The sequence below is a fragment of the Gorilla gorilla genome, chromosome 16 (assembly GCF_029281585.2).
Source record: "Gorilla gorilla gorilla isolate KB3781 chromosome 16, NHGRI_mGorGor1-v2.1_pri, whole genome shotgun sequence".
Classification (NCBI taxonomy): Eukaryota; Metazoa; Chordata; class Mammalia; order Primates; family Hominidae; genus Gorilla; species Gorilla gorilla.
This window is the reverse complement of record NC_073240.2, coordinates 76,598,447-76,615,235: the sequence shown is the minus strand read 5'-3', so window position 1 is coordinate 76,615,235 and position 16,789 is coordinate 76,598,447. Positions and strand designations below refer to the sequence as shown.

The 16,789-nt window shown below is 56.5% G+C and overlaps 2 protein-coding genes across 7 annotated transcripts; one reads left to right on the top strand and one right to left on the bottom strand.

The window, feature by feature from the left end:
• Window positions 1-957: 957 nt before the first annotated feature.
• On the top strand, window positions 958-12,067 carry LOC109023365 (uncharacterized). Of its 4 annotated transcripts, none has more exons than XR_008672105.2 (5): window positions 958-1,348; window positions 6,809-6,978; window positions 7,593-7,778; window positions 9,307-11,301; window positions 11,614-12,067. XR_008672105.2 is itself a non-coding variant. In XM_063698724.1 (5 exons), the coding sequence occupies exons 1-4, from the start codon at window positions 1,048-1,050 to the stop codon at window positions 8,723-8,725; spliced, it is 813 nt and encodes a 270-aa protein (XP_063554794.1). In that variant the 5' UTR covers window positions 959-1,047; the 3' UTR covers window positions 8,726-8,749; window positions 9,307-12,067. The 4 variants fall into 4 exon arrangements, 3 of the variants coding, with proteins under 3 accessions (XP_055219805.2, XP_063554794.1, XP_063554793.1); XM_063698724.1 differs by adding an exon at window positions 8,570-8,749 and having other exon boundaries at window positions 959-1,348; window positions 9,307-12,067; XM_055363830.2 differs by having other exon boundaries at window positions 9,307-12,067.
• CIMAP1C (ciliary microtubule associated protein 1C) lies at window positions 12,047-15,762 on the bottom strand. 3 transcript variants are annotated; one of them, XM_055363833.2, is made up of 4 exons: window positions 15,409-15,762; window positions 14,458-14,619; window positions 13,557-13,670; window positions 12,047-12,676 (listed from the first exon to the last, which is right to left on the bottom strand). In XM_055363833.2, exons 1-4 carry the CDS (start codon window positions 15,524-15,526, stop codon window positions 12,195-12,197), a joined length of 876 nt encoding a protein of 291 aa, XP_055219808.1. In that variant the 5' UTR covers window positions 15,527-15,762; the 3' UTR covers window positions 12,047-12,194. The 3 variants fall into 3 exon arrangements, with proteins under 3 accessions (XP_055219808.1, XP_004056604.2, XP_055219809.1); XM_004056556.4 differs by having other exon boundaries at window positions 14,509-14,619; XM_055363834.2 differs by lacking the exon at window positions 14,458-14,619.
• Window positions 15,763-16,789: the final 1,027 nt, after the last annotated feature.

Here is a 16,789-nt window from a genome sequence, read left to right as displayed (position 1 = left end):
CTTTGCGAGGCCAATGTAGGAGGACGGCTTGAGCCCAGGAGTTCGAGACCAGCCTGGGCAACATAATGAGACCTCATCTCAACACAAAAATTTTAAAAAATAGCTGGGCTTGGTGGTGGCAAGTGCATGTAGTCCTAGCTGCTCCACAGGCTGACGTTGGAGGATCACTTTGAGCCCAGGAGGTTGAGGCTTCAGTGAGCAGTGATCTCGCCCACTGTACTCCAGCCTGGCGACAAAGCGAGATCCTATCTCCAAAAATTAAAAACTGAGTAGACAGGTGTCCTGGTGGCATGATAGGCCCTCAGTCCCCTCCCAGAACTGTGACCTTGGACAGGTGACTTTTCCTCTGGACCTCAGTGTCCTCATCTGAGTGAGAAAAGGGCGGTGGGGAGGCGGATCTTCGAGTCTAAGCGGTGTAGAAGCCGCGTCTGAAAAGCCATACTCGCGGCTCCAAGTCCAGCGCACAGTCCCAACAGGGCCCGGCGGGGTAGCCATGGCGGCAAGGGCAGCACAAGCATCAATCAGGTCCCAGTCTCCTTCCCTCTTTGCCCACTCTCAGACCAAGGAGTTCATCTTCTCGGAGCTGCTGGCCAACTTGTACTCGCGTGGGGAACAGAACACGCTGATGGAGGAGTCGGCAGAGCAGGCATAGGGGCGCAACGAGATGCGGCGCATGCACCACGTGCTGAGGGAGGCGCCCAGTATCATCGGTGACATCAAGACGACCATCGTCAGCACGCCCACGGGGTCCCGTGGATGACTCCTGGCTGCAGGTGCAGAGCGTCCCGGCCGGACGCAGGTACCAGGGTCGGCCCCCACGGCCTCAAAGCCCCCCAGCCTGGGCCGCGGAAGAAGTGCCGGACCAGGCAGGGCGCGCCTCCTCCCCGGGGTGGCGCCCACTTGAAGCGAGAGGCGGAGCTTAGAGAGGGCGGGACTTGCCGTGGATCGCGGGCTGCGGGGCGGGGTGGCTCTGGGACGTTGGCGCTGCTGGCGGCGGGGCTTAAGCTCCGGTGACCGCCTCGGGCCGGCAGGAAGGGGCTTGCATGCATGGGCGTGGCTGGCACTGGGCTGGGGCGGGGCCTCAGGGTGGGCGGGGCCGCTCATCGCTCCTCTTTCTGTTCCTGGCTCCCTTCCGCCCGCAGGTCGCCCAAGTCCAGCCCCACGACGCAGTGCCGACTCCCCGCTGTGCCCCCAGCCCGGCCCGGGTTGCGGAGCCCTGCTCCTGGGCCTCTGCCTGCTGGGTCCACCCTGGGGGAAGCGCCCGTCATACCCTCCACACCGGGGGCTTCCCCTGACCCCTTCGGCCCTCCCCCGGCAGGTGCCCTCGCGCCCCTCCCGGGGTCCCCAGGTGAGTAGGGGCTGAATATGACGGGAGAGGCCGCCGGACGTGCGTGGCCGGGAGGGAAATGGGGCTGGATTCTAGAGCGTCGGACCTGGCCACCAGAACTGGCCGTCTCCATCCCAGGCACTCCGACCGTGGGACCGGAGCCCTGAGTGGTGGAGAGCTGGCGGAGCCTGCCCCCAAAGGAGCACTGAGTCCCGGAAGTGGTCTTTTTGTGGAGGGGGCTGTGGGGCTCGTCCCACCTGCCCCCTTCTTTCCAGCACTTGCATGGCACTTCCCTCTATTTTTACTCTTGGCGGCCGCCCCACACGTTGCATTCCTCCTCGTTTCTTCTTCCCGCTGTCCTCCATCCTCCATTCCGTCCAACCCCTCGGGAGCCTACCTCAGGTCAGAGAGTCTGAACCCCGAGATGTTCTGGGTGTGTGGATTTCCTAAGCTACCCTGATGTCCCCACTTCCAAGTCCTGACTCCTTTGAGCCATCCCAGGGGGTGTCTGGCAACTGGCTCACAGGAGCAGAGGCCAGGCTGTGACTGTGTGAGCATCAAGGTGTGTGATGTGTGTGTGGGCTTGCACACGAGCGTGAGTGGAAGAATGGCACCAGACCTGGGCTAGGACAGAAGCAGCTGGGGAAAGAGCCTGGGGGGCATGGGCAATCTGATTTTTCCTCCACCCCCACCCCGCCCCCGCCCCCGCCCCAACCTACTGGGTCCAAACCAATGTGGTAGGGGTGGCTGCAGGGGCAGGGATGGGAGAGTCTGAAGCCTGCTTCACTCCCAAAGATTTCTAAGGAAAAGCGTTCTGCATCCTCTGGCTTGGCCTTGTTGACCCATGGCCTCTTTCAAGGACATTCACTCTGATTCCCAGTGTGCGGTATCCACTGGCCACGTTCTCTAAGGAAGAACAATAGCATCTGTTTTTGTCTCCAAATGACTGTAGGGTAGGGCTGTGGGTCCAGCGCCCATAAACCAAAATGAGGCAGGGATTGGGGCTTGCCCTATGATGCGCTGATGACCCACGGAGATGGGTAGAGGCAAGCAGCATAGCACTGGGCAAGAGCACTGGACTGGGAGTCCAGAGATGCTGCTTCACCCTGGGGCTTTAGGCAAGTCCCTTTCCCTCCCAGAGCCTCAGCATCCTTTCTATCAAATGATGACTCTCTGCCTTTCTCCCAGGGTGGCCGTGGGGATCAAGGGAGACAGTGGCCATAGGGATGCTGTGTTAACTGCAGATGCGGCCGTAGGAGCACTTTGCTAACTGCCAGTGTGAGTTCAGACTCTTCAGGGTATTTGGCATCCAGGTCTGTGGTGAGGTGTGACATATGGGATGTAAGGTTTGATGCCTGCTCCGACTCCAGTCTTGCTAACACATGCGAAACATTTGGCAAATCATGACCCTCCCTTGGGGAAAAGAGCAGTCTAGGAGAGCTTCAAGGCAGCCTGGCTTCAACGCAGTCCGGGGCATGACTGAGATAGAATTATGTGGCGAGGAACTGGAGGGTGTCTGGGTGCAGAGCTGCAGTGTGGGCAGAGGTGTAGTGTGGCCGCATCCAGGACGGCCACTGGCCAAAGCAGGGAACAGAGATGGAATGAGGAAGAGCTCTGTGGGGAGGGTGGGGCATAGGGTGGAGAACCTTCAAAGTCCGAAGAGTTTGACTTTTGGGGCTCAATGCTGCAGGTGGTAGGGAGCCATGGAAGGCTCTTAGGTGGGTCAGACTCTCTGACCTGAGGTAGAGAAATGACAGCTGGACATTAGCGAGCAAGCCCTGTCTCCATGAGCAGCACAGGTGGTCCTCTGAACACACCAGGCACAAGTGTGCAGGGAGCTGGTGCAAATGCCTCTGTGTGCAGGTGAGCTTCTGTGTTGTTACTCTGCCCACGTGTGTGGATCAGTGTGCTGAGTGGCTGCACACCCAGATCCGTGCTGCACGTGCCGGCCAGTGAGGGTGCTGGGCACTGCGAGGTGGCGGGGAAGGAGGCATGTTAGGGCACAGTCTCCAAAAGGCCTCTGCGAGTCCACATATGCTTCTGGAGGAAGGGGCCCTGCACACCACAGACACGGAGTGTGCTTCCGTAAAAGGAGCACTCAGCTGGGAGTCAGGCAGGCTGGCCACTAATCCCAGTGCTGTGCAACCTCAGGCAGGCCCTGCACCTCTCTGGACCTTGGTTTCCTTGTCTGTAAAATGGGGGAAGGCTAGAATGGCTGGTAAATGCTCAGCTCTGTGAGCCATCTGAACCTGCTTTGTTTCACCAATAAGGAATCACCCATAATGCGGGGAGACTAGAGCCACTCTAAACCTAAAGCAGGATTAGATGGTACATGGAGCTGAGCATTTGCTATTTTAACTTTGTTTACTTTCATGGATATATTTCATGTGTATATTTTCACATATATGTGTATATGTATGTGTCTGAGCGTGTATGTGCACATGTGTATGTGTACATGTGTGCGGGTATTTGACTAGTACATCAGACCCTGATTTCACAAATATGGCTAAAGACGAGGCTAAAACACACACTTAAATTTTAAAAGTAAGCTGATTTTTAAAAAACGCTAAGTAGAGTTCCGGTGGCATCTGAGTGTGGCAAAAGTCCTGATGAAAGGCAACAAATGGCTGCAGCCCTGGTCTGAGTGTCCCTATCCCCTTCCTGTCTAAGGGACAGTGGATTCGGGGCCCCGGCCTCCCTGGAATGAGAGATGCACAGACTGGGCCCTGATCTCCCACCGTGTCCTCACAGCCCCAAGACAGAATGCCATGCGGATTGGCAGGAGACCTCACTGTGGGGTTCTTGGAGCCAACCCTCCAGGCCATGTAGGGTCCAGCCCTACGGGACTTAGTGGGTGTTCTCCCCATGTGCGGAGACGAGAGATTGTAATAAATAAAGACACAAGACAAAGAGATAAAGGGAAAACAGCTGGGCCCAGGGGACCACTACCATCAAGACACGGAGACCGGTAGTGGCCCCAAACAGCTGCGCCCGCTGATATTTATTGCATACAAGACAAGGGGGCAGGGTAAGGAGGGTGAATCTTCTAAGTGATTGACAAGGTGAAGCAAGTCACGTGATCACAGGACAGGGGGCCCTTTCCTCTTACGTAGCCGAAGCAGGGAGAGAGAAGGCAGCATACGTCAGCGTTTTCTTCTATGCACTTATAAGAAAGATCAAAGACTTTAAGACTTTCACTATTCCTTCTACCACTGTTTACTACAAACTTCCAAGAGGAACCAGGAGTACAGGAGGAACATGAAAGTGGACAAGGAGCGTGACCATTGAAGCACAGCACCACAGGGAGGGGTTTAGGCCTCCGGATGACTGCGGGCAGGCCTGGATAATATCCAGCCTCCCACAGGAAGCTGGTGGAGCAGAGTGTTCCCTGACTCCTCCAAGGAAAGGGAGACTCCCTTTCGCGGTCTGCTAAGTAACGGGTGCCTTCCCAGACACTGGCGTTACCGCTTGACCAAGGAGCCCTCAAGCGGACCTTACGCGGGCGTGACAGGGCTCACCTCTTGCCTTCTAGGTCACTTCTCACAATGTCCCTTCAGCACCTGACCCTATACCTGCAGGTTATTCCTAGGTTATATTAGTAATTAAAAGCTAATGATTAATAATGTTTATAGTAATGATTGGTAATTGTCTATGATCATCTCTGTATCTAATTTGTATTATGACTATTCTTATTCTAATTATTTTCTTTATTATATTGAAACAGTTTGTGTCTTCAGTCTCTTGCCCCGGCACCTGAGTAATCCTCCGCCCACAGGGCCACAGGCCCCATGAGATCTCTGAGGCCACAGAGCGTGTCCACACACGTGACCTCCAGGGTGATTCGGGCCAGGGCACAGGAATGGCCTGGGCAGAGGTGGCCTGGGCGTGGGCAGAGATGGCTCGGGCTGGGCCTGAGGCATCCAGGGGGCTCAGCATCGCATCTCCTCGGGGGGGCCATCTGAGACTGCTGGGCCAGTGAAGAGGCTTCTCCCGGGTACCCACCTGTCCTGTCCAAGAGAGAACAGCCCGCCCCACAGCCCCAAATGTCTCTGTCCTCCAAGAGGCCGGATGTGAATCACAGGAATTTACAGCCCAGCCTGGCATGGGATTTATGGGTCTGCCTCCAGCCAGGGCTGGTGGGGAGTGGCCACTGTCAGCCCCCCATTGCCGCTGATGGAATGAGGCTGTTTCCTGTAAGACAAACTCCCCTCTGTGGCAGGCAGTGGAGGGAGACACATCCAGGCCCTAGGGCCAACCCCATACCTGTCCCAGAGCCGGATCCCTCGTGCCCTCACAGTCCACGCCTCCCCTTGATCCCCAGCCCTACACAGTGACACGCAAGCAGGAGGTGCACCCAAGGGGCCCAGCTCTTAGCCAGAGCTCTGCCTCCCACACTGCCATCTGCACCCCCTCCCCATGACCTTTAAAACCTTTCCATCCCAGGGCCCAAGCCTTGGGACCTGCCCAAGATGGGATATACCACACTCAAAGCCAGAATGGATCTCTGAGGTAGCCCAGAACACACACACACACACACACACACGCATATATACACACACATGCATGCATGCACATACGCAGTACACAGATGAGAAACCAGGGCCCAGAGAGGAATGGGCCTTGCCCGAAGTCACCCAGCAGCACAGTGGTGAAGCTGAGACCCCAGCCCACAAGCCCCCTGGACTGGTCATTTCAGTGTCCGGTCACAGTGGACTGTCATATGGCCACGGGGGTAGTTTTCACCTCCAAATGCAGGTGCCTCTCCAGAGAACAGACAGACCTGGGTTTGTGTCCCTGCCCCACCACTCTGTGTGTAAAAGTCATAAACTCTCTGTGCCCGTTCCCTCACCTGAAAAATGGGGCTCAAAATAACCCCAACTTACCAAGGTTCTTACGAGGTTCAAGTGAGAGGATGCAGGTAGAGCCGCAGGACACAGTGGGCCCCTGGCACATGCTCCCTGAGTGGTAACAATGGTTCTCCACCATCTGTCGTGTCTCAAGGGGCCCTGCTGCCTGATTTGCTGCAGGCAGGAGGACAGTCATGGTTGGGTGGAGCAGGAGGAGCAAGGAGAGTTTGAGTGTGGGACTGCAGGGCAGGAGGGAGGCCACTTCCTACTGGAGGAGACCCTGGAAGTCTCCCTGGAGGTGGTGGCATCAAGCAGAGGATGTAGAACTCTGTTTCTCTTGCTCTGAAGCTGACTGGGGGCTTCTTGAGTGCCACAGGGATGGAGGGAAGCACCCTACCCTGAAAGCCTAGCCCAAGCTTCTGCCCTGGATGACCTGAGGAGGAGTCCCTCCTTTCTCTGGGCATCAGCAAAATGGGGCCGGGAGGACTAGACAACACTCCCTAGAGGCGCCTTTCTGCTCTGGCCCTGTTGCAAGCTGAAGAAGGTCCTCCAGACCCACCCTCTGCGGTACCCAATTATTGCCACTGGGCGGCAGCAGGGAGTAAATCTGCTGTCTGGCATCCTTTCCCTGCAGGCCAGTCCTTCCCCGCGCACCTGGTGACCTTTGCTCCTCCACCCACCAGCCAACTCGCCAGAGAGCCAGAGCTGAGCATCCTTCACATCCAGACATCTGATGCTCCCCTCAGCCCTGCAGAGAGCCAGCATGCTGGCTGCTTTTCAGATGGGGAAACTGATGGCCAAGAGGTGAGGACTTGCTCAAGGTCACGCAAGAGCCAAGTGTGCCCACAGCGGAGGTGGTGTGAAAGGAGACTGCGGTCACACGGACCTGGCTGGGATCCTGGTCCCCTCACCTCCAGCTGTGTGTCATCGGGCAGGTCACCCACCCTTTCTGAGCCTCAACTGATATAAGTGCTGAACACATGAAGCCACCGCTTTGTTTCCAATAGAGTTTATGCCCCAAGAGTGCAAAGACATGTCTGTCACTCACCTCAGCACCCCCAGAGCCTGGCGCAGGGTGGGATTCGGAGAATAGCGCCTGCCTCCCAGGGCCTGCCTGGCACTCAGCAGACACTGTGTCTCCTCAAACCGCAATCCCCCCAACCTGGCCCCAGCCCTGGATCAGCCTCACCTCGCCTCATTCCCCTCCCATCAGTCCTTCCTGCAGGACACCCACCCACCCGGCCTTGAGGGGGGCTCCTGCTCACCTCCCCACCCCATCCCTCTCGGCCCCCTTTCTCTGTCCCGGCCTTTCCCTCATGTCGCTCTCTCCTGCCGAGCCCCCACTTGGCTCTACGCTGTTTACAAGACAACGATGACAGTTTTTATTTCTCTGTTTTATCTCCCTTCCTCCCCTGAAGGGAAACGTGCTTCCAATCTTCCAGGAAATAATGAAGGCTCCGGATGAGAAAAAGCAAACAAAGGACAGTGGGACCATGGGCGTCCCCACCCCTGCCACCTGCAGGCCCCACACTCAAACCAGCGCCCGTGCCCACGCCCATGCAGCCGTCCTCTGCCAGGCCCCAAGAACGGCTGTTACTTTGGGGGTAACTGAAAATGTCCATCATTATTCTAGAGGATAAGTAGGTCACAGGGACACAGGGAGCGAGAGAGAGAGAGAGAGAGGAAACCTGGTCATGGGAGAGGATCTGGGGGAGAGAAAGGCCAGCTGGGAGGATGTGGGCGTGGAAAGGAAAAGGGAGCAGAAGGAATGGGAAGGCGGGCAACTCTCCACCAGTGAGCAGGGCCACGGACTCAGGGGGACGTGTCCTCCCACCAGCCCCCCACCATACCCCGAAAGGCCGGGTGGCAGGAGCTCCTGTTTAGTCCTCCCGTACCTGAGCAGCCCCGAGAGTGGGCGTCTCTGAGTGCTGGGAGCAGGAGTGGGGACCTGGCTTGTCTTCATGGGGGTGCCCTCTCACGACCACATGCACAGCACCCAGAGGCCAGGTCCCAGGCTGGCCGGCTGAGAGCAGCCAGCGGTCCCCTCTCCTGGGGGAATGCAGGGACTCTCCTGACCTCCCTCCCATCACCCATCCCACCTCTCTCTGCATGTCAGGACATCTCATGGTTTGTGGATTTACTGCTCCAGGGCAGTGAGGGGCGCCAGTGAGCCTGGGTGGGTGCGTATCTGTGCATGAGATGAGATGCCTGGGAGAGAGGGATGGGGCGGGGTGTTTGAAGGCAGTGGTGGTACCAGGTGTGTGTGTGTAGAGTAAGGTGTGGGTCTGTGCATTTGTGTGTGTGTCTTGCCCCGCGTGTGTGCGGTAAGGGACATGTGTGTGTGCACAGCCCCTACCTGTGTGCCTTCAGATGGTGTGTCCATGTGTCCCTGCAGGCAGGGCCCCTCTTCTGCTCCTGGCCCAGGGCCACCATCCCCCCAGGTCCTGGGAACCTGAGTGGTGATTGGCCTTGGGGCTCCCTCCAGCAACAGTGGAACAACAGAGACCAGCCCCCACCCCAGCCAGTGTCCAGGAGGCTCGTGGGACTGTGATGTCACCACCAAGCCCTGGCTGAGGTAACCCAACATGGAGCCAGGCCTGTCTTGCCCCCTAGAGAGAAGGGAGGAACCTCAGGTGGGCCTCCTGCCAGGCACCGAGCCTCATCCACCCTCCAACATCTGCTCGTGGTGGGAGAGGGTGAATTCCCACCCTCTCACTGACACAGCCTCAGACCTCCTGGAGGCCAGGGCTCCAGGTGAAGACCAAGTCTTCGTACCCCCGGACCCAGCCAGAGCCTGGCACAGGGCAGGAGCTTAGCAAATGTTTGTTGAATGAATGAATGCATGGATGGGGGCTTTGTGTGTGATCAAGTGCCAGGCTCTGGAGTCTAGTGACCTGAAGATACGGATTCAAGTCCTACAAGGATCAAACCAGGGCTTCCTGCAAGGTCAAGCAAGAACCCCCTGAGTTGTTCAGAAGGGGCCACGCAGCAGTCGGCCAGACCTGGGAGGCTGTGCCTGACCTTCTGCAAGTCACCTCTCTGGGGGCACTACCACAGGAAAGGCAATGTCAAGTGATGGGACTGCTTCATCCAAAGGTCAATCCCAAGCTAAATGACCCTGTCATTTTGCAGGCCGAGGCACAAGGGAGGCCCCATTCATCTTCCCTGGAGTCGGCATCCCTTTCATGGCGGGGCCACCTCTCATCTGAACATCTTCACCCCCCAGATATTCCTTCTGAACCCCCCATCCTCCTCCCCTTCCCTTGGGACCATAAACCCACCCCAAGAGTGAGTCCTAGCTCCAGGGCCAGCTCCCAATCCTGCCTCTGTCTGGTGGCAGCTGGGGCCAGGCTGAAGGTCTGTCCTAGACTGAGCCATAAAGGCAAAAATAATACTTAGTCCTAATAGAAGTAAAGCACTTCACCCTAGATGAGCCCTGGTCCTGGTCACACACAGAACCTAGACCTTTATTTAGAGATGGGCCATTAATTTGTCATGTGGGCTGGGCATGGTGGCTCGAACCTGTAATCCCACTTTGGGAGGCCCGAGCAGGAGGATCACTTGAGGCCATGAGTTCGAGACCAGCCTGGGCAACATAGCAAGACCACGTCTCTACAAAAAGATTTCAAAATTAACCAGGTTTGGTGGCATGTGCCTGTAGTCCCAGCTACTGCAGTGAACCAAGATTGTGCCACTGCACTCCAGCCTGGGCAACGGAGCAAGATCCTGTCACAAAAAAAAAATTATCACGTGGCCAAAGTTATTTCCAGGCTCTGAGCGCCAGCTTCTTCATCTTTCCAACAGAGGTCCTTCACCTGGGCTAAGTGTTAAATCAGAAAACCCCTATTCAGAGGTTGGCCTGCAGTTCCCTGACCTGGTAACACTGGGGAGCATTGGCTGCTGTCACCTGCCAGCTCCCACCCCCACCCAACACTTACAGACCAAGCATCACTAGTTTTTGCAGCTGCCATGATAAATGGCACTGTCAGCAAAATGACATCTTTCTAATCTGCCACAAGACAGACGGGTCCCCGAGCTCCCGCAGCCTCCCGAGAGCCAGCCCAGGCCAGCCTTGTTGAGAGGATGGGCAGATGCAAAGCCCAGGGCCTGGGGGCGGGTGGGATGGAGAGGAGACCTCAGGGCCCAGAATCAAGGACATCCCTAGTGGGGTTTACCACAGGCTCTTTTCTAAATATTTAGTTGTATGTGTGCTTTTAAAAATATTCCAAAGAATATTATATGCTCTGTTCCTTTCTGACCAAAGTTAGGGCTTCAATTCAATTTTCTTTTCTTTTCTTTCTTTTTTTTAGACAGGGTCTTGCTGTATCGCCCAAGCTGGAGTGCAGTGGCACAATCACAGCTCACTGCAGCCTTGACCTCCTGGGCTCAAGCGATCCCCCCACCTCAGCCACCTGAGTAGCTGGGTCTATAGGCGCCAGCTACCATGCCTGGCTAATCTTTGTATTTTTTTTGTAGACACGGGGTCTCGCCATGTTGTCCAGGCTGGTCTTGAAGTCCTGACCTCAAATGATCTGCTTGCCTTGCTCTCCCAAAATGCTGGGATTTCAGGCTTGGGCCACTGCACCCAGCCTCAATTTTCACTTTAAATTAAAACCTGGAAATTGTTCAGGTTTGTAAGGATGAACCATTAGACACTGGTTCTGAGGCAGTGCTCTCTTCCTGTCACCCTCTGCTCTGCGGAACAGTCTGCCTCTGCCTGAGCCATTGGGTCTGGGGGCTTTCTCACCCCCCTCCTCCCTCCCACTCCCTCCATGGCTCCCACCCTCCCACCCAGCCTCTTTGCTGACCTCAGCCGCATCCCCTCCATGCCTCACGCTGGCCTGGGACTGCCATGTTCCTGTGTCCACGAGCAGAGGTGAATTGGGGCTCTGGATGCCAAGAACAGAGGAAGGACAAATACCAGCCCCAGAGACCCTCACCTCCTCAAGACCAACAGGAGCTGGCGCCTGTCCGCCCAGCAGCAGCAAAGCCAGAGCGGGTGCCAGCCAGGGTGGGTAGGCACAGGCCTGGGCTTGAAGATTGAGACAGCGCTGCCCCCTCCTGGCTAATTCATGGCTGTTCCTCTGACAGGCACTGCCAGGCTAAGCTGTTGAGGTTGGGGACATAGTGAGTGACCCCAAAAACAGCATGTGACAAGCTGACCTTCCCTGCAGTCTGCCCAGCTGGGAGCTGCCTCCCACTCTGCCCATCCTGTCCGAGCTTCTCCCAAAGCATCTTCCGGCCCTCACACCTTCAGGGCAAAGCCCGAGGCCCCTCCCAGTTGCCCACAAGGTGGCCCCGGGTAGCAGCCTCGCCCCCTGCACCCCAGGCCCCTGCTGCTCTGTGCTTCCCCAGTTCCCTGTCACTGCACCTGCATGCTTTGCTCTCACCTTGACCTCCACCTTCGCCCTCCCCAGCAGTCTCCTCTTGTCCTCTTAGGTCCCTCCCCGAGGAAACTCCTCTCCCAACTCCCAACCAGAGGGACTCCGCTCCTCTGCCTGCACCCCGACCTGCCCTGCCCCTGTCTCAGGGACTGCACACTGTCAGCACAGTCCCACAGTTCTGGAACTTGGGGGAACCTAGACCTCTTCCAGGCCTACCCTGTGCACTGTCTAAAGGGCAATCCTGAGCCCAGAGAGGGCAGGAGCTGCACAAGGCCACACAGCCTGTAATGGCAGTTAGGACTGGAATGCAGCTCTCCCGAGTCTCTGCCTGGGGCTCCTTGGAGGACAGACACATGGCTTCCCCACCTGGTGAACCAGAATGGAACTCTTCAAGGACAGGGACTGTATCATTCCTTCCAGTGTCCCCAGCCCCTCACCCAGAGCAGGACCCACAGGAAGCAACTGTGAACAGAAAAGGAAAAAACAAATACATGAAAATATATCTCTAATGTCTTCTGTGTGCCGGACACTCAGCAGGTACCGGCTCTGCTACTAGAAATCTTGGGCAAATTGCTCAATTTGGTGTAGAAAAATAATTTCTGGGGATGAGGGGCAGTGAGTGCCCCAAGAGGGGCCTCAGTCACGAATGTCGATGACCAGTGGGCACAGGTGGAGTGAGTGCTTGATGCCCATGGTGAAAGCAGGGATGTGGGGCTTGTGCACAGTGACCTGCTGGACCTCGTGGGAGCCGGGGCCAGGCCGTGGCGTGAGGTCCAGAGGGTAGGCGAAGCGCTTGGCCATGCTGTAAGTAGGGCTGCGGTTCTGATAGATGGATGGCTCAGGTCGGGCGTACGTGGTAGGTCCAGGGCCTCCTGCCACATCCTCCTTGTAGAACCAGTTCTTGTCCCTGGAGGCCAGACTGTAGCAGGGAGCAGCTCGGCTGACAGGGGTGTTGGGCCCCAGCAAGAGTGGCATCTGGTACTGGTTGGGAGCCGGGTTGGGGTCCATCACTCTGTATGGGCGCCGGTAGCCAAACGTGTACTGGGGAGCCCTGCGTTCCCCCGGTGGGTGGATCTTCTCAAAGTAGTACTGGCAGGATGCGAGGGTGGGGTTCAGGCCTGAAAGGGAGTGGCGGGAAGGGAGGGCTCTCAGAGCAGGGAACAGACCTCATTCTCTGCTAGCCAACTGATGGTCCTGGTTATCCACTGTGACCTCAGGCTGACCACCTCAGCAGCAGGGCAGGGACATCCAAATGGTCACTTAGGCCGGACGCGGTGGCTCACACCTGCAATCCCAGCACTTTGGGAGGCTAAGGCAGGCGGATCACAAGATCAGGAGTTCGAGACCAGCCTGACCAACATGGTGAAACCCCATCTCTACTAAAAATACAAAAATTAGCTGGGCGTGGTGGCGTGCACCTGTAATCCCAGCTATTCAGAAGGCTGAGGCAGGAGAATCACTCCAACCCAGGAGGTGGAGGTTGCAGTGAGCCGAGATCACGCCACTGCACTCCAGCCTGGGCAACAGAGCGAGACTCGATCTAAATAAATAAATAAATAAGATGGTCACTTAGGCCATCCTGACATCAGGATGGCGACACAGTGGTCATCATGTAAAAAACCATAATGTCATCATAACATCCCCCTTGGATTACCCCCAGTTGCTACAGTGTCAGCATCCAGACATTGTCCCTCTGACAGCAACACAGAAACATCCTGAGATCACTACAGTCTGTGAGCTCGTTCGCATGACAATATTGCATCCACAACAGGAGCTCCATGTCATCATAACGTCACCTGGTGACATGCTGCATGTCATAACATTGACTTCAAGACATGGTGATGTCAGCATTGCAATGTTGATGTCTTGCAGGGAGATGCCGGCGTCCAGACATTTCCAAGGAGGAAGTCTTGACCCTTTGCCCCTGCCCAGGTCCTAAGGGTGCACCCCACCCCTCAACCTCCCAACCCCCAACATCTGTCCATAACCCCATCTTACGCAGGTTGGAGATGCGCTCCTCCATGGGGACCTGCGGGCAGCTGGACATTCCAAACCGAGTTATTTTGGGATCCAAGAGATAGCAAGGCCCAGGGCTGCTGTGGCACACCATCCCTGCAGGGCAACCAAGGAGAGGGCCTGGTCAGTCCCAAAGGCTGCCCCACTGAGCACCTGGCCTGCCTCCAGGCAAGATCTCCCTCCCACTTCAGATTCTGTGGCTCCTGGGTGTTTGGGGACCCTTGATTTCCTCATCTGTAAAATGGGACTTTTAACACATGACCTGGTATTTTCAAGAACTTGCTCAGAGGAACAGTAAAATAACAGCTGCCCAGCAGCTTGGGCAGCCACCCACCCAATCAGGGGTTGGGGCCAACGGGGAGTAATAGCCCTGTGGCTGCTGTGGGCATTCAGAAAAGGCCCAGCCAGCCAGGGGCTTACCTTGCTGAGGTGGGTATTCTCCCCAGGGAAAGGCCTGACAGGCGCCCCAGATCTCAGACCCCCGGGTGCACACCACCACACCCTGCCCAGCAGCATAGGTCATCTGTGGCCTCTGCTTCTGCCCTTCCAGTGGGTTCTAGGCCACCTGGGGAGTTCTGGGGGCCACCACTTCCCCACTGGCCTCCTAGCTGTTCCTGCCTGGCCACAATGGCAAGTGACCCTAGCAGAGCATGGCGACCGGAGCTGAAGGGCCCCAGCCAAAGGCCAGAAAAAGGAGACTCTGCTGTGCCAGCTGGACAGGGCCAGGATCCCCTATAGGCTCCCTTGGGAGAGGCGGCTAGGGGATGCCCATGGAGTTGCCCCACCCTCAATCCCCGCTGGCTTCCTCTGGACCCAGGGGGCCCCTTGAGTGTCTCAGATTCCCAGTGGCTACAGAGAATGGCTCCATGTCTCTCCCCTCAACCTCCAACAACAGCTCCAACCCCAGCCGGATGACTGGAGTGGCAACGCTCACGCTTCTCTGAGGGCCGGCTATGCAGGGTATAAGCTGGTGCCTTGAACATGGAGATGTCATGATCTATGTAGCCCGTGCAGGATGGCCGGAGGTACTTGGCGGGCCCTGGGCCTGTAAGGATGGACAGGACAGCCCTCAGCCTGGGCCCACCAGGTCAGAGGCAGGGGAAGCCCCAATACAGCGCACCATGGGAACATTGGGGGTCTTTGTTCTTGCTGCTATCGCACTGCCACAAGCCCAGCATCCATTCAGCTGCTTCATTTGGGGGAAGGCAGTATTTCCAGATAAAATGCAGTTTCCCTTGGACAGACAATGCATAATAAGAAGCTAATAGTTACAGTTAATTGAGAACTTATTCTGCTCCAGGTTCTCCACTAGGCATCCGACGTGGATTATTTCTGTTAAGCCTCCGAACAATGCTGTAAGGTAAATGCTCTTGTTTTTCCCATTTTACAGAATATTGAGGCTTAGAAATATCTACCCACATATCACAAACTAGTAGTGTGAAGATTCTAAGACCATCATCCAGTAGAACCCAAACCTTTAATCCCTGCACTAAACTACTCCCACTTAGAGCACTAGTCAGTCATTACCAACATAGTAAGAATTAGTGTCTGCTGTCCCTTGAGAGTAAAATTGAAGGGAAGTGAGGAAAGCTAAAGCTAGGACAAAGGCTCCTAGTCTTTTTCCAAAGCGGGCCCACTGCAAGTCCCATGCTCCCCTCCTCCCCCACCCACTTGGACAATCCCAGCAGCCAACACTGCCTGTGAGGGTCAGCTTGGAGGCTCAGGTCTTCTGTAAGGCTTCAAGGAAGATGGAAGGGGCTTTGCAGGAGGCAGGCTGGAAGGAGTCCTGGAGAGAGGGGAGGGGGCCCAAGCCCAGGGTGGGGATGGCTCTCACCTTTGATCTTGGCCATGATGACAGGGGTCTGCTTGACCTCCTGCCGCGAGGGCAATGGCTCCTTTTCTGGGTGCTGTGCAAAGTACACAGAGCTCCTGGGCCCCTTGGGCAGTTCCATGGCTGGGGCTGGGGAGGGAGCAGCAGCAGCTACAGCAGGGTCTAAACAGCAGTCAAGGGGCTAGAGTATCCCTGCCTGAGACCCCCCCATTCCCCACCCCAGACACGGAGAAAGCTGGGAAGGAAGACAGTTCTCCAGCTTGAGCAGCTAAGGCTGTCTGGGGCACAGTCAGCACAGGCCCCAGCAGGCTGGAGCTGGAGATGACGTCACGGCAGAGCTTGGACTGTGAAACTCGTAGTGTTTATTTCCCCTGGTTGCCATGGCGCCTGAATTGCGGCGTGGAAATTCTATGCTGGGAGCTTAGTTATGGAACCCTGACTATCCCACTGTCCCCCATCACCAACCAGGCCAAGTGGCCTGGGGGTCCCCAGGACCCTGGGTCAGGGAAGGGAAAGGGAGAGATGGTGTTATGTATCAGCCAGCGCTTCACTCCCAGTGGGTGCCCTAAGGTTGGGGAAAGGAATGGAAAGGGTTGGTGGGTCATGGGTGAAGGGTTTGTGCAGCACACACAGCCCCCTGGGGGTCTCTACCCCCTGCCTCTCCCACCTACCTCCCAGGCTCTGGACATGCCCTCCCTTCTGTCAAGTCTATTTTTCCCCTGGCAAAATATCAAGTCAATTATCACTAACGTGTGACTGTCTGATAGCTCCTCCCCAGAATCCTATCCCAGGGCGTGGTATCTTTAGAGATCCATGTCTAGCTCAATGGATACAAAAAGGAGTGGGAAGCAAATAAAGGAGGACAGAGGGGTGGTGCTGAGCCTTCAAGGGGCTGCTTCCTGTGCCTGTGACCAAGAGCAGTCCCTTGGCAGGGGAGCAGTTGGAGTTGGAGGGCAGTATGAGAGGACACATGGAAGGGGAGGGAAGGCAGCCAGCCCCACCTGATGGATGGATGAGCCCCAGGCCTGCAAACATGCTGGGAACCTCTTCATTCCTAAGAACCCAGGAGGCTTTTGGGGGCCTGGGGCCTGTCACCTCCACTGTTCGTAACAGACTGGGGATTTGACCTGAACCGGGTCAGCGGTGTCCATCTCAGGAACCAGATGACTGCTGGCTTTAGACAGGGTGTCTGTCACCACCCCAGTACACAGTTAAGAAAACTGAGGCCTGGAAAGGAACAAGGACTTGCCCAAAGTCTCCTATTACATCAAAATAGCAGAGATGGAACCAGGACACAAAACCCAGGGCTCTCCTTGGATCATAGTCTCTGATTGAATAGAAACCAAGCCATGCTCTGAACACATTCCAGGCAGCAGGCACAGCG

What these genes read in the sequence shown, in the direction of transcription:
- LOC109023365 (XM_055363830.2), top strand. Translation starts at nt 1,048, where the DNA reads ATGGGCGTGGCTGGCACTGGGCTGGGGCGGGGCCTCAGGGTGGGCGGG. An exon ending in GCCCCTCCCGGGGTCCCCAG is followed by an intron (nt 1,349 to 6,808) that starts GTGAGTAGGGGC and finishes CTTTCCCTGCAG; the next exon opens with GCCAGTCCTTCCCCGCGCAC. An exon ending in GGGAAACTGATGGCCAAGAG is followed by an intron (nt 6,979 to 7,592) that starts GTGAGGACTTGC and finishes CCTCCCCTGAAG; the next exon opens with GGAAACGTGCTTCCAATCTT.
- CIMAP1C (XM_055363833.2), bottom strand. Translation starts at nt 15,526, where the DNA reads ATGGAACTGCCCAAGGGGCCCAGGAGCTCTGTGTACTTTGCACAGCAC. An exon ending in CATCATGGCCAAGATCAAAG is followed by an intron (nt 14,620 to 15,408) that starts GTGAGAGCCATC and finishes CCATCCTTACAG; the next exon opens with GCCCAGGGCCCGCCAAGTAC. An exon ending in GGAGCGCATCTCCAACCTGC is followed by an intron (nt 12,677 to 13,556) that starts GTAAGATGGGGT and finishes ACTCCCTTTCAG; the next exon opens with GCCTGAACCCCACCCTCGCA.